The 16,586-nt window shown below is 32.8% G+C and overlaps 1 protein-coding gene across 1 annotated transcript; it reads left to right on the top strand.

Annotated features, from left to right (window-relative positions):
* The first annotated feature begins 11,883 nt into the window (after nucleotides 1–11,883).
* On the top strand, nucleotides 11,884–12,801 carry LOC106833339 (olfactory receptor 4F17). The gene has a single exon (XM_014844536.3). The coding sequence runs from the start codon at nucleotides 11,884–11,886 to the stop codon at nucleotides 12,799–12,801; it is 918 nt and encodes a 305-aa protein (XP_014700022.3).
* Nucleotides 12,802–16,586: the final 3,785 nt, after the last annotated feature.

Here is a 16,586-nt window from a genome sequence, read left to right as displayed (position 1 = left end):
TTTTGTTTGTACTTCATTTTTTTTTATTTTTGTAAGGAGTATTGGCCCTGAGATAACATCTGTTGCAAATCTTCCTCTTTTTGCTTGAGAAAGATTTTCACTGAGCTAACATCTACGGCAATCTTCCTCTGTTTTATGTGGGATGTCACCACAGTGTGGCTTGACAGGGCATGCTACATCTTCTCCCAGGATCCAAACTTGCAAACTCTGGGCCACCGAAGCAGAGTGGGTGAACTTAACCACCTCACGACCAGGCCAGCGCTCTGTTCTTCTTCTAGTTCTTTTAGATGTAGTTTAAGATTACTTATGTGAGATTCTTCTTGTTTGTTATGGTAGGTCTGTATTGCTATAAATTTCCCTGATAGGACCACGTTTGTCACATCCCATCTGAGTTGATATAGTGTATTTTCATTTTCATTTTTCTCCAGATATTTTTTGATTTCTCCTTTAATTTCTTCATTGCTACATTGGTGGTTCAGCATCATTTGTTTAGTCTCCACATATTTGTCACTTTCCCAGCTATTTTCTTGTAGTTGATTTCTAGTTTCATAGCATTATGGTCAGAAAACATGATTGATATGATATCAATCTTATTTAATTTATTGAGGTTTGCCTTGTTTCCCAACGTATGGCCTATCTCTGAGAATGTGCCATGTGCACTTGAGAAGGATAAGTATTCTGCTGCTTGTGGATGGAGTATTTTTTATATATCTGTTAAGTACATCTGGTCTAGTTTTTCATTTGATTCCACTATTTCCCTGTTGACTTTCTGTCTTGTTGATCTATCAATTTATATAAGTGGGGTGTTGAGGCCACCTACTATTATTGTGTTGCTGTTAATTTCTCCTTTTAGGTCTGTTAATAGTTGCTTTATGAACTTCCGTGCTCCTGTGTTACGGTCTTATATATTCATAAGTGTTATATTCATAAGTGTTGTATCCTGTTTGTGGAGTATCCCTTTTATCATTATATATTGCTCCTTTCATCTTTCATTGCCTTTTTTGTCTTCAAGTCTACGTTAGCTAATTTTGGTATGGCAACACATGCTTTCTTTTGTTTGCCATTAACCTGGAGTATCATCTTCCATCCCTTCACTCTGAGCCTGTGTTTGTCTTTAGAGCTGAGATGTATTTCCTGGAGGCAGGATATTGTGGGGTCTTGTTTTTTAATGTATCCACCCATTCTGTGTCTTTTGATTGGAGAATTAAATCCATTTACATTTAGAGTGATTATTGATATATGATAGATTCATGCTGCCATTTCATCACTTGCTTTCTGCTTGTTCTCTATTTCCCTTGTTTCTTGTCCCATGTATTTCCAACTTCAAATTCAGTTTGATGATTTTCTATGATAGTTTTCTCAGTTTTCTCTTTATTTTTCATAGGTGTCTCTGTTCTGATTTTTTGTTTAGTGGCTACTGTGAGGGTTGTATCTCATAGGTGAAATAGTCTATTTTCTGCTCTTATTTCCTCAGTCTAAAAAGTTTCCATCCATTTCTTCTTCCCCATCTAAAATATTGCTGTCACAACTTATTCCATTTTGTGTTGAGAGTTTGTGATTAAAATGAAGTGATTATAGTCATTTTTTTGATGCTTTCCTTCCTTTTATCTTTGTTATATTTAAGTGTTTAATAACCTGTTCTGATAAAAAGCTGCAGTTTTCTGATTTTGTCTATCTTCTTGCTCAAGACTTTGTAAACCTTTTTTTTTTTTTTCTTAGGTATGAGGGTCTTTTGATCACTTCTAGTAGGTCAGCTGTTGTGGCAATGAACTCCCTCAGCTTTTGTTTATCTGGAAATATTTTTATTTCTCCATTATATGTTAAGGATAGATTCATTGGATAGAGTATTCTTGGGTGAAAGATTTTGTCTTTCAGAATTTTGAATGTATTATTCTGCTCTCTCCCAGCCTGTAAGGTTTCTGCTGAGAAATCCTTGAAAGTCTGATAGGAGTTCCTTTGTAGGTTATTTTCTTCTCCCTTGTGGCCCTTAATATTTTTTCTTTGTAACTGGTGACTTTCACCAGTTTTGCTAATATATGCCTTGGAGAAGGTTTTTTTACATTTATGTAATTAAGAGTTCTACTAGCTTCATTTACATGTAATTCTAGCTCCTTCTTCAGATTTTGGAAGTCCACAGCTATTATTTCTTTGAACAAGCTCTCCGCTCCTTTTTCCTGGTAGTCTCCCTCTGCAATACCTATAATCCTTGTTTCTTTTCCTAATTGAGTAGATATTTCTCAGATAATTTCTTCATTTCTCTTTTGTCTTAATTCTTTCTCCTCCTTCATCTGAAGTGTTTCTATATTTATGTCCTCTAAATTACTAATTCTGTCTTCCATAAAATCAGCTCTATTTTTAAAGGAGTTCAGTTATCACCAGGAAGTACAAGCTGCTGGAGAAGCTATTATTAAATTCAATTTTTCTATATATTTGTGATGGCTACTGTTTTATTTCTTATATGAAAAATTTAGTAACTATTTCTAGAAAATTTGTTCTTCAAAGATTCTTCAGCTGTTTCTATGTGCCAGACACTGTTTTAGGCAGTTGATACAGTGTTGGACAAAGCAGAAAGTGTCCCTACAACATAATTTAACTTTAAATTTATTATAAGCTATAAATATTAGAACTAGAGGAAGTACAATACTACTTGGAGGCTAAAAGGATGGTTTGATCAAGTAATTCTTAATTTTTTAGAGATGACTCCTCTGTCAGTTAGCTGAACCACCATGTCCAACTATCCACTTTATTCTACCAAATCCTACTACCACATCCATTATTCACCTGCATAAAGTCCTAACTTTTATTCACATCAATGACTATTTCCCTACAGCATTACTATTACTTCTCATTATTCCAGTCAAAATATACCTGAAATAGTGAATCATAATTCACATAAAGTTCACCATCTTAGATGTTCATAATGCATCAATGCATGTTGGGTTAAACCATGACCAGCAACTAAGCAAAGATGTACAATTTTCTACTACTGCCTGTTCTGATCATCCTATCCTCCTCATTTCTTCTTTAGAATTCTTTGTATTCCTTCTCCTGTCCCTCATTTTATACTCCTATTCTCTTTCCAATTCATCTTTGTTCTTCCTCTTTCTTTAGGTCCTCTTTCCTGCTTGTTTCTTAGACACGCTACTGACTCCGACTCCATCATATTGATCACACTCATAGTTCCACAGTTTGTATTGTGATTGTTCCATTTTAAAATGATTAAAGATCACAAATTGATTAAATTAAATTTTATAAATGAAAGTTTTGAACCTTTAGGCTAATAAGTTAATGCAGTGTGGGATTTTCTTCTTTAAAAAACTCAAACTACAAGACAAACACCATTTCATCAGTACTAACCTAATAGCAATGGGAATTTTCAAATTTGAAAAATTACTTCAGAGACTTAATTGTTTTTATAAAATGAAACACCCATTTTCATGATGAGAGTCCTGAAGTATTGGGTTTATATTTTCTATCTTAGTTTAATAGAATAAAATATTTGATCTTAAGCAATCAACATGATTATTCAATCTCCACTTTATTAATCCAAAAGCACTGAATTGGATGATGAGCTTAAGACGTCACTAAGAAAAACCTTCTGCTCAGTAAAGTGGAGGCTATTGCCATGAAATCTTCTAGGGATGAACTTATTAACAGTATGATGTTCCACAGATTCAATTCCCCTCCCCACATCCTTTGTCTTTGTGCCCCTGTGACCTGGACGATTTAAAAATGAATGAGAATTACAGTGATAGTTGTATGAATGAATTAAAAATGCTAAAACATATTTTTCAGAGAAAATGCTAAAAAGACTATGTAGAAGAACATCTAGGTGAGAGGAGGTAGAAAACAGTGTAAAAATTGACATAGAGCCAACATAAATAATTGCATATTGTTGAAATAGAATCCAATCAAACCTACTTGTCTCCATCTGCTGAATTCCTCTGAAAGCATTATCTCTTCTATCCCATTGCTCTTTATTGCCTCTGTGTTTGACCATTTATTGTGTCTCTCTTAACATTTTCTACTGAGACATTAATAACTTTTTTCATTCTGAACTGGATGAAACCACCAGAACATCTATTTTCCTTATAGTTATTTCATGGTTACAAGAATATTTTCCACATGGCCAATCCTGGTGAAAACGAAGCAAGGGAGGTATATTGGCAATTATCTGCATGGAATGCCCCAAGAAGTTTCAAATTCATGATAGTTTTATACAAAGTCAAACAAGTTTAATTAAGACCCTTTACTTATTTAGTTATATTCCCCATCCTGCTTAATAATCTTATTTGTGAATCAATTTCTAGTGATTTATGAAAAGGGCTGATTGGATGAGAGAAGAATTATACTCCTTTAATATTTCAGTGGGTTTGTCTTTTAATACTTATGAATTAATCCTTCTTTTCAAACATTATTAATAAGCCATTCTTTCAACTCTCTATGCTCTTTGATGTTTTTATCAAAAAAATCTAACATGTATATAACGTGTACTGGAATATATTTCAAAATCTGAAAGATTTTTGAAAACTCTAAAAAATCACAGTCATCTACATTGTCCAAAATTTTAGATTATGCAATTTGTTCTCTTTTATTTCACTTAGTATTGTAAAGAAAAGTCTTCCTAAAGCTATGATAATCTCTTCGTTGAACATTTATTTTAATAACTGTAGTACATTCCATCAAGTACATATATTAGATTTAAACCTAATGTTTGGCATTTAAAGTGTTAAATATTTTATCACTCTAAAGTGTGATGGACATTTTTTTGCCAAAAACATTTTTTGTACAAATAGAATTTTATAAGGAATACTATTTTGCCAAGTGATATGGATTCAAGATTTTTGATATGTGATTTCAAAATGTTTTTTGATGTTTGAATCAGTCTATATTTCCTCCAGCAATGTATGACGCTGCCTATATCACTAAGACTTTCCCAGTTTTGATAATAATAATTGTAAGAATTTTTATAATCTAATAGAAAAATAATAGTTTTATATTTTGTCTTATTTCTTAGAAGACATATTTTTCTAAGGGAGAAATATATGTATATATGTATAACACACACACACACAGATATTTTACATTTCTGAATTCTCTCTTCACATCATTTGCCTATTTATAATTTGTCCATTTATCTGTCTATTAGGTCTTGGAGGTTTTACTGGATAGTTTGAACTCTCTTTTATGTTATGAAGCTATCAACATTTTTTTCTCTATGCATTATTTCAAATTCAAGTGTGATTTATGTGTTGACTTGGGGAGATTGTTTTTAAGCACATGTAGGAAACAGAATATCATGCTCAACTGATATTAAGCATTTCTATACTCAATTCTAATTTTTATTTAATTATACTATTCTTGATTATTTGTTTAAAAGATTGTTTATTTTTATTTTTTAAATCATTTTCATAAACACACTTCCAATTTTCTGTGATTCAATATTTAATTTTGCTTTTAATTTTCATTATATTCTTTAACCTGAATTCCTTGCATTTATTTTGTGCATTCTTTTTTAAATTCTTAAGTTGTCTGATCAGTTGATGTATTTGACTAAATGAGAACATTTAAAGTGATAGATTGCCTCTAAGTGCAGCTTTGGTCATACCACATTAATGTTTTATACCCTAGGTTTCCATTATTTTATAAATACTTTACCATCAAATAAATAAAAGGTTTGTTAATAACCAATTTTATCAACATTTAACACATTATTTTCAGTGTCTCAAAGTTGACTCCTTGTTTCTTTTCTTTCAGGTCGCTTCAGAGTCTTTCTTTGTGACTCAATGGGACAAGTAAATGGATTTGTGGCAACTGAATTTGTGTTACTGGAACTTGCACAATCCTTGGCAATGCAGTTTTTCCTTTTTCTTTTCTTCCCTCTATTCTATGTGAGAATTGTCCTGGGAAAACTGTTCATTGTGTTCACAGTGATTTTTGATTCTCACTTACACTCCCTCTATATATTCTGCTGGCCAATCTGTCACTAATTGACCTGGGACTTTCATCTACCACAGTTCTGAGGACGATATCTGATTTTTTCAGTGATTGTAAAATCATTTCCTTCCATAATCGCATGATACAAATATTCTTTATTCATGTCATGGGAGGAGATGAGATGGTGCTGCTCATAGCCATGGCATATGACAGGTACACAGCCATCTGCAAGCCTCTCCACCATCTAACTATTATGAATCTCAAAATGTGCATGATTGTTATAGCAGCTTCCTGGATCACTGGGATGATTCATATTGTGTCTCAGTTTGTTTTTGTCATAAACTTACCTTTCTGTGGTCCTAATAATGTAGGAAGGTTTTACTGTGATTTTCCTAGGCTTTTAAACTTGCATGCATGGACATTTACAGACTAGAATTCGTGGTCATTGCCAACAGTGGCTTCATATCTATGGGTAGCTTCTTTTTCTTAACTGCATCATACATGTTTATTATGATCACTGTCAGTCAACATTCTTCAAAGAAGTTATCCAAAGCATTCTGCACCTTGTCAACTCACATCACTGCAGTGGTTTTGCTTTTCACTCCACGCATGTTTGTCTATTTGTGGCCTATCCTTCCCAAGTCATTTTGCCATCGTGGACTTTGTTGTCAGTTCTGTCTTAAATTCTGCCATCTATACTCTAAGGAACAAAGATATAAAAGTGGCAATGAGAAGGCTGAGTTGACAAGTTGAAAGTTCTACGGAGATGACATAACCGATTTCATTGGTAAGAGCACAAGATGAATGTCATGGGCTATCAGGATCCTCATGATCACCATGAATACTACGGAATGTATACAATTTAATTATTGCCTTCAAAAAACTGAGAATTCTACAGAAAAAGATGTATTGAATCAAAGAATTTCATTTTCAGATAGACTTGCACCAATTTTTGTTAAACAAAAAGTAAAGTGTTATATATTCCTCTCTAGCCTACAAACCTAAACTGTAGTTACCATCAATGACTACACACAATTTTCATGTGGTTATTTTATATCTGTATATAAATATATGAATGTATATATATATGACTTTGCTTTATTTGTCAGTATTTTCATACTGTTAAAAAGCATCACTGGAAATCAATTAATATTTGCTCTGGAAACTATGTGGATCCAATGATAAAATAACAAGTTATATAAACCTGTAGACATTAAAATTGGGGAAGAAACAATTCTCATCCTAATTGTACTTGAAGTCAGATAAATAATAAGGCAACATTGTTACAATTCTTAAGAACTATTTTCAGTCTTTGATTGTCAATGTATTTTGTATAATGTTATTTTAGAAATAAACTCTATTATTCTGCAGTTTAGAAAATTTGCCTATGTTCCATTTTTTTAAATAGGAAATTTCTGTTGCCCTTGCAATCTTCCACAATGCCATTTATTGATTTGCTCTAAAAAAGTATCTACAATTCTAAATGTATTTGAAGGGACTTATTACCTACAGGAAGGTACCCCACTCAGATCTCAGTTTATTTAATGTGCCTTTTCTTAAGCTAAGGTGCTTAGGACAAAGAAAATGATTGAAATTTTTCCAGTAAAGCCTGGAAAGTCTGGTGGTCAAGAGCACAATTGAGAATACTTTTATCTATTTCTATAATTAATGTAAGGAATATTAAGTTTGGTGACTCAGCTCATTTTTAACTTCTGCATGGCAATTAAAGTTTCCTAATACAATGATAAATGATAGGAAGTAAGACTTTCTTGTTATTGGTCAAGGTATTTTTCCTATATTTTCTCCAAAATTGGCCATCAATGTCATAATCTATCCCCTTTTTGATAAAATATAAAGGATTGTTATTCATTGTCTTGTTAAATTATCTGGATTTTAGTTTCACAACTTTATCTTATTTAAATGTTTTACTATGGTTCTTTAAAAAATCACCTTTAGGGGGGTGGGGGGAGGGTACGGAGGGGGAAGTGGTGTACCCACAACATGACTAACAAAAATGTACAACTGAAATTTCACAAGCTTGTAATCCATCATAACATTAATAAAAAAAAAAAATCACCTTTAGACTCAGTGAGGTAGTAAAAATACCTACATGAGCCAAGAAATCATGACAATAGCTGTTACCTCAAGAACATTCTGTGTTACCTCAAGGGAAAACTTGTGAGACTATAAGAGTTAGTCTTAGTACTGAAAGTTCAAGTTGGCTATTCTGGAATCTCTTCACCTGCTTTTGGTCACTTTCATAAATGGGTCTTAATTAACCAAATGGTTTACTGAGGAGGATAATTCATACAGATATTGTTTTCTTGTTAATTGTATGTTTCAAGAGAAAGTGAAGAACAAGGAAAATCTGTACTCTTCTTTGCTCTGAAAATTGCTCTAGCGTATTTCAGTTATGATGGAGGTAGGTATAATGATGAAAGGGAAATAAATTAGCAAAACTAGCCAAACTGTAGTATTTTGTTGACAATGAGATGCTTCTAGAAGTAAGAATCCATTCATCAGAATTCAATAACGTGTATCTTCCATAAAAATGAAAGGATCCTGTGAGGTTGGTTTAAACACTGAGAAGAATTATGTGAATAAAATTAGCAAAGATAGCCCTTGTTTTAAGTGTTATACAATGTAGTAAGAGTTATGTAACTGGTAAAATTGTTGAGTTCTTCTCCCGAATCTTCCAGGCTAATTTACTATTTCTCTTCTATTTTAGGGTCCTTTTCGCATAACTCCCCAAAGCCAGTGTTCTTATTCACTTCTTTCCCTCCTTCCTATAACCCCAATGAAAGCTTTGACATTTCTTTCCCATAAAAGTGCAAATCATACTCAGAGTTGTGATAAATTTTTGGAGAGCTTTTGATATGGTGACTCATTTTAAAAACAGAAAATCAATCCCCAGATATTATGAACGACATGTCCAACATCAAATAATAAGTTTGTGCTAGAACACAACTCTCCTGACTTCAATCTCAGCAAATCTTATAAAGATTTAAGGTGTTTTTCTGTAAAGAGAGGCCAAAGATATCTGAAACAAACATATAACAATCTAGTGGTTGAATTTTAATTTAGTGCATGGGGAAGACTTTTCTTGTTCAATTGTAGCTGGTTCCTAATGGTTGCTACAACCAATGTGTAAGACTCTGAGAACTTCACTAAGCCTAAACTTAATGTTTAACTTAGAATCAATTCAAATATTCTAAAACTTCTTGACTCATTTTTGAACCATAGGAGATGAGCTTTGAAAGAATTACAGTGGTGAGCAGTGTACTGTAACCGAAGATACCATATTATCACTTCTCCTCAGCAGCATATAGTCAGGAAATGAGATGACTTAAATCACTTGGCAAGAAATTCCTTTTGCTGAAGAATAGCCTATCTGAATTCTTACTTGTTACTATGATAGAAAGACTTTTTGCCTCAAAGGACAACCCTTTGGTCAATCATCATCCTTGGTTTGTTTCCTATGGAAATATAACTATTAAGCTTGTCCTTCTCTCTCAGTAAAATGAAATGGTTTCACATCAGTAAATATCTAAGGTCAACTCTAAATTGCACACTTTGATTCTAAAGAAACATACCAAGCAATGACTTACGTCAGAAAAGATCTCACAATAAGAATCTTATCCTGTTTATAGTCAACGATTATTATTGTTATATTATTACTGTGCTAAGCCAAAGGGAATTAAAATTAGTGCTCATGACTTGATTTACCGTTAGACTTCTCTTTATACTTGGAAAAAATTAGAATTGCTACATTTTTATAAGACTTTGAAAACAGCAATATGGAGCATTAGTGGACATAGCTAAGGAAAGGGATTCAGGATAATGAAGAGAAAAGTGTAATGTCCAAGACTTATGGAATAATTGTGATTAAGGAAGTAGAGAAAACAAATACTACTCTCCCAAGAAATTTGATGAGTAACCTTCTATTCCTTCATGTCTCCCCTGGGACCCACCAATTTCCACTCCCCTCTTCTACATCTTACTTGCTTATTAACTCCTCCACCTCATCCTACAAGTATTCACGGTCATGCTTCTCCTTCAGTCTACCATTTCAATTCCTACTTCACTTATTGTAAAACTTCTTGAAAGAGTACTTATTTTCTCTCCCCAATACAAAATGAAATGGCTTTCTCAACTTATGTCCAAGAGTCACTTTTCAGGCTCTTACCTAGCAGGTAGCAACTTACAAAAATGCCCCATCAATGTGTCCACATTTCTATACAGCTATCATTATCCTTTACCTGCTCCCAATTTATTCCTGCTCATAAAAGTGATCTGTATACTACATATTATTATTTTAGTGCTTATTATAATTTTTATCAGAATTAAAGGCATGACAATGCTCACGATTACTCAAAATAAAAACGTTGACATCATCTCTTTTTCATCTCCTATATCCCGTTGGCAAACATCCTGTTATTTCTACCTTAATTATGGCTATTATGTATTGACAATGTACTATTTTTTAAAAAAATGCATTAAACGATTACTCATAATTCTTCAATAGTCCTTCATAATTAAACACAAATACCTTTGTAAGCATTCCAGGATCATTTTTCAATTTTGTTTTCTATTAAACTCCTTCATATTTTCTCTCATGGAAGTTTTTTCTTTTGCATTTTTCTCACGTGTTTTCATTCTACTTCTGAAATCCTCTCATTTTATCATCTTTCTCACTTTTAAATCTTATCTTTCTATTATTTTCCTTATTCTTCTTCTGTTTTTCAGTTTTAATTACATATTGCTTAACTCCTTTTCTTCTAAGAATTTTGAAATCCCCAAAAGATAAGTACAAATGCCAACCTCTATAAGGTCTTATAGCTTCTACCTTCTCTTTTATAATTCTCCTAAATTTAAACTTCCCCTAAGGCTGAGTCTCTACATCTGTCTTAGCTTTTATGTTTCTATAGAAGCTTCTGAGAGACTATGAACGTTATTTTGGAACTGCATCCCTCATTCATCCCCCATAAAATATTAGAGTAGTGTGAGTTCTGAGAATTTTTGGTCCGGTGAACTCATTCTAAAAATGGGAAAACTGAGGGACACAAGCAATTGAAATTCAATTATACTGTTATGATTATTATTTCCAGAAAACAAGCAAAAATTTTAAGTGATTTCTCTGTGAATTAGAAGGTGAAAAATCTTACAACTAATAATTATCTAAATCTATTAAACACTTAGTAAACACAAAAACTGTGCAAAACACTCTGCATTTACTACTTCATTTGAAATTCATAATAAACATAGGAAGTATGTTTATAGCTTCTAATATAATTAGTACTCACATTTACAAAAATGTTGAAATAGTCCTGAAGAGGATGGGTCCAAAATCTGAAGACTGCCTACAAAACCCATAGTCCTCATATAGCAAAATTGTGAGCTAGGATTTGTTTTGGCTTGATAGAAGGTTTCCAACAACTGTACACAGAATTATTGTGATGGACTACTAGGCCACTATGAATATGTTTTCCAAAATTACTGTCATAAAAGGACTTTGTAAATATGAAGATAATACAATTTTATATGTATTTGAGAGTTAAGACATGGGCTACAGAATATAAACTGTTTTGGAGAACAGAGAAAAAGGAGATAAATGTAGGATGATGATACAGACTTAATCTTGCAGAGAGGGTAGAGTGAACAAAGGTATCTTATCAAGCAATAAGCCTAACGTAAATGAAGACACTGAGAAGACTTCAATAACTGGACTATCAGGCAAAGCCTGGGGAGGATATGGAATTAAATGATGAGTGTAGATTGTGTGACTTTTGAAAGCTTTTATGTAATAAATCATAGAAAGTCATATCAGAGAGCAAATGAGGCTTTGATATTGAATATAACAATTCTGACTTCCTTCTCACTCTCTTCTCTAAGGTTGCTACAGAGGCTGTTTCCTGGAATGAATCAATAAGGGAAACAAATCACTCCATGGTGACTGAGTTCATTTTTCTTGGACTTTCCAATTCTCAGGGACTCCAAATTTTCCTGTTTGTATTCTTCTTTGTATTCTATGTAGGAATTGTGTTTGGAAACCTTCTTATTGTCATAACTATGGCTTCTGATTCCCACCTTCATTCTCCCATGTATTTCCTGCTGGCCAACCTCTCAGTCATTGATCTGTGTCTATCTTCAGTCACAGCCCCCAAGATGATTGCTGACTTTTTCAGTAAACACAAAGTCATCTCTTTCAAGGGCTGCTTTGCTCAGATATTTCTCCTTCATTTCTTCGGTGGAAGTGAGTTGGTGATCCTTATAGCCATGGCCTTTGACAGATATGTAGCAATCTGTAAACCCCTTCGCTACTCTGAAATTATGTGTGGCAATGTGTGTATTGGCATTGCGGCTGCTGCATGGGGAACTGGCTTCCTCCACTCAGTGAGCCAATTGGCTTTTGCAGTGAACTTACCATTCTGTGGTCCCAACAAGGTTGATAGCTTTTACTGTGACCTTCCTAGGCTCATCAAACTCACCTGTACAGACACCTATAGGTTGGATATCATGGTCATTGCTAACAGTGGTGTGCTCGCTGTGTGTTCTTTTATTCTCCTAATCATCTCCTACAGCATCATCCTAGTGACCATCCGGAATCGCCCTTCAGACAGGTCATCCAAGGCTCTGTCCACTTTGACTGCTCACATCACAGTAGTTCTTTTGTTCTTTGGACCATGTGTCTTCATTTATGCCTGGCCATTCCCTGTCAAGTCATTAGATAAGTTCCTTGCTGTGTTTGATTCTGTGGTCACTCCTCTCTTAAACCCAATTATTTACACACTGAGGAACAAAGACATGAAGATGGCACTGAAACGCCTGAGAAAATGGAATGTGAATTTTAGGATAAATTTTTAGATCTCTTAAAATTGTGAGACTAATCTGAGATAGTGACATAGGTATATAGTAAAGTTGGTAATTTGCTCATGAAAATTGCACCTTCCGTTTTAATATTCCTTAGTAATTGTCAGAGAACTTTCACAAACATTGACTCAGTTAATCCTTGAAAAATCTTATATATTATAATTTCAAAACAGATACAAAGTTAATATCATGATTTGAAAATATTATCTTGCTAATTCTTGGAACAGTGAAAAGCATACATATGTTAGTATTTGTACACTCTTGTGCCTTCCTGAGTGGTTCTGAGGGTAACACAGGGAAGGATAAAAACTAGCCTGACCTATAAATCAGAAAAAAAAATTTGGCTCATTTTCCCTAAAGAAATCAAAGAAACCACTGCCATACACCTAATATAAAAATATGCTTAGTGATATGGATATACGTGTCAACTTTTAAGAGGTTTACAAAAGAAACTCCTCTCTTTATAGCAATTTATAGTTCAGCTCCTATCACTGTAACAATCTATAATCCAGGTGTGCATTATCAGGAGTGACAGCAAGAGTGAATCTGCCGATATGAAATTTGCCTTGGAGGCACTTGACATTCTATAGTATGTGACTGTACCTCATAAGCAGTGAAATGTATTTAGAGAGATCCAAGTCTCTCAACATTTTGATACAAAGGGCCTCATTTGGATTCATCCATGTTATTTCCCATGGTTAACTTTTAAGAGCATAGGCTTCAAAGTCAAAAAGTGATGGATTCAACTCTATTAGCCACTTAATAATCATGACTTTCGGCATATTGTTTATCTTTCCTAAGCTTCAGTTTCCACTCTGCAAAAAGGAGATAATACTCACTGCTAGCCCTGTGGTACAGTGGTTAAGTTTGTGGACTCTGCTTTGATGGCCCAGGGTTTATGAGTTCAGAACCCCAGGTGCAGACCTAGCACCACTCGTCAAGCCACAATGTGACAGCATCCCACAAAGAATAGAGGAAGATCAGCACAGATGTTAGCTCAGGGACAATCTTCCTCAAGTAAAAAATGGAGGATTGGCAACAGATGTTAGCTCAAATCCAATCTTCCTCAGACACACACAAAAGGAGATAATACTTATACATACAGTTATTATGCAGCATGATGAGACAATAGACATAAATCTGATAAATAGCACACACTGTGGCATATTATCAGGACTCAAAAAATATTAGGTACCATTATCATTAGTATATAAATCCTGTATATCAACAAGACACAAGTTCTCAACTTTGTTTTCTACCAAAATACTTAAGGGATATGACACATTTCAAATTTAGCAGATGCTCATTTGGGGCATAGTAGTAGTATTTGGAAGTGTATATATTTATGTGCAAGCTTATACTCATGCACATAGACTCTACCGTCCTAGGAAAACGTGCCAAAAATTCAAGATAGAAGTAAAGGGAAATATAGGTTGGAAAAAAGTTTAACCAGTGATTCTGATAAATATCTCCTCTCTCCAGCAAGAATCATTGAACCAAGCTAAAATTGAAGACTAAATATTCTAAGCAAAAAAAAAAAAAAATGTGTAGTTTTTCAGAGTGGCTTGAATTAATAGATAAGAAAAGTCAGATAAGAGGGTAAAATTTGTGTTTACCCCAGAAAGAAAAAGAAACTCCATAATTAGGTTAAAAACATATAAGGGAATTAGTATATGATAGTGATGGTATTTCAAATGAATGGAGAAAGTAAGTTTCTATTAATGTGATGGTAGAATAACTGGGTAGCAAGATGGGAAAAGATATATTGGACCGATTCCTCATGTCATATGACAGGACAATTTCTAAATAAATTCAAAGATAAACATTTTTTAAAAAATTCTATATGAATATGAAAAGAAAACATAAGTTAATCTCTTTATAATCCATGAATATGATAAATATAGACAATATTAACTACATAAAATTAATTTTTAAATGCATGATAAAACTGAGAAAAGTAAAAAAAGGATAAATGAAATACCAGGGTAAAGTATTTGCAACTTACATCACAAAGAATAGTAGCACTAATATATAAAGAATTTCTTTAAAAAATGCCAACAAACAGAAAAGTGGGCAAAATATATGAATTTACAATTCATATATATGGAGATACAAATGATTCATGAAAAAATGTTCAAGCTCTCTCATATTAAGATACATGCATAGTAAATCTAAGATGAAATATCAGTTTTAATGTATAAGGCATCAAATATCTGACATCAATATTTAATAATATAACCTGTTGATAAAGCTGTACAGCAAGGGACATTCCTATGCATTATTGATGAGAGTACAAAATGGTATAACCTCTTGGCAATATCTACAAAAATTACCATACTACTAACTTTTGACCCAGCAATGTTCATTCTACCCTATGGGTATATTTACAAAAATGTAAAATAAACAATTTACAAGGTTACTTGTCAAAGCATTGTTTTTAACCACAAAAGAATGGAAAATATCAAAATGACAATCAGTAAGAACTGCATAAATTATGCAAATTAACTGTACACAATGGAACATTAAGCAACTGTAAAAATGAGTGATGAATATACCTAAATACTGCTTTGGAGGAATCTACAAAGCATACGTTAAGTGAAACCAGTAAGGTTCAAAATAGTGTCTCTAATATGCTAATTTTTATGTTAAAATGGGGATACATACATTAGATTTATATATATAAAATTTATAAATATATATTTTATAAATACTAATATAAATATGTTTTAAACGACAAAAAAGATAATAAAAATTGTGCTGTTGTAGAGGGAAAAGGAAATAGGGCAAAAGACTGATAAAAGATAAACTTTTATGAATGTCTTATTTTATAGTTTTGAATTTAAAATCATGCAAATATTTTTACATAATTTAAAATTAAATTAAATTTTTAAAAGAGCAATTTCTAAAAATCAAGTTCAACCCAAAAGAAGTGATTTGATGGTATTTCAGTATATGTCTGTGTTAATTGTCTATAATATGAAAAAAAGATTCTTTCTAATTATAACTCAGAATTCAATTTTTGACTCAGTTAATTGTGATGGTTAATTTTACGTGTCAATTTGAAGGCCACAGTACCCAAATATTTGGTCAAACACCAGTCTAGATGTTTCTTTGAAGATACTTTTTAGATGAGAGTAATAGTTAAATCACTAAACATTTGAGTAAAACAGACTATCTTTTTTTATGTGACTTGGTTTATCCAATCAGTTGAAGACCTTAGGAGAAAACAGACAGCTCCTCAGCAAGAGGAACTTCTGCCTTCAGATTGCTTTTGGATTCAAGTTGCAACATCAACTCTTCCCTGGGTCTTCAGCCTGCCAGATTTTGCACTTGGCAGTCTCCACAACTGTGTGAGCCAATTCCTTTAAATGCACAGTCACAGACACACATGCACACATGTACTACCTATTGGTCTGGTTTTCTGCAGAACTCTAACACATAAATTTACTATATTTTGTCTATTTTCTATTTAATTGATTTCTTCTCTTATTTGTAATATTTCTATCCTTTAGTTTATTTGGATTTAATTTGTTTGTTCTTTTCTAGCTTCTTAAAAGAGAAACTTTGATAATTCACTTAAAGTTTTTTTTAATTTTCTAATAACATCATTAAAGTAATAAATTTCCATCTAAGTTATGCTTTATTACATAACAGATTTTTACATATTGTAATTTTCTTATAATTCAGTTCAAAACCTTTCCAATCTCCCTTTTAAGTTCTTCCTTGAATGTATTGGGATAAATGGATGCTTAGACTTTTCTACATATCTTATGTTTATT

The sequence above is a fragment of the Equus asinus genome, chromosome 2 (assembly GCF_041296235.1).
Source record: "Equus asinus isolate D_3611 breed Donkey chromosome 2, EquAss-T2T_v2, whole genome shotgun sequence".
Taxonomy (NCBI): domain Eukaryota; kingdom Metazoa; phylum Chordata; class Mammalia; order Perissodactyla; family Equidae; genus Equus; species Equus asinus.
The sequence above is the reverse complement of the archived record's forward strand: the minus strand, read 5'-3'. Positions and strand labels throughout refer to the sequence as shown.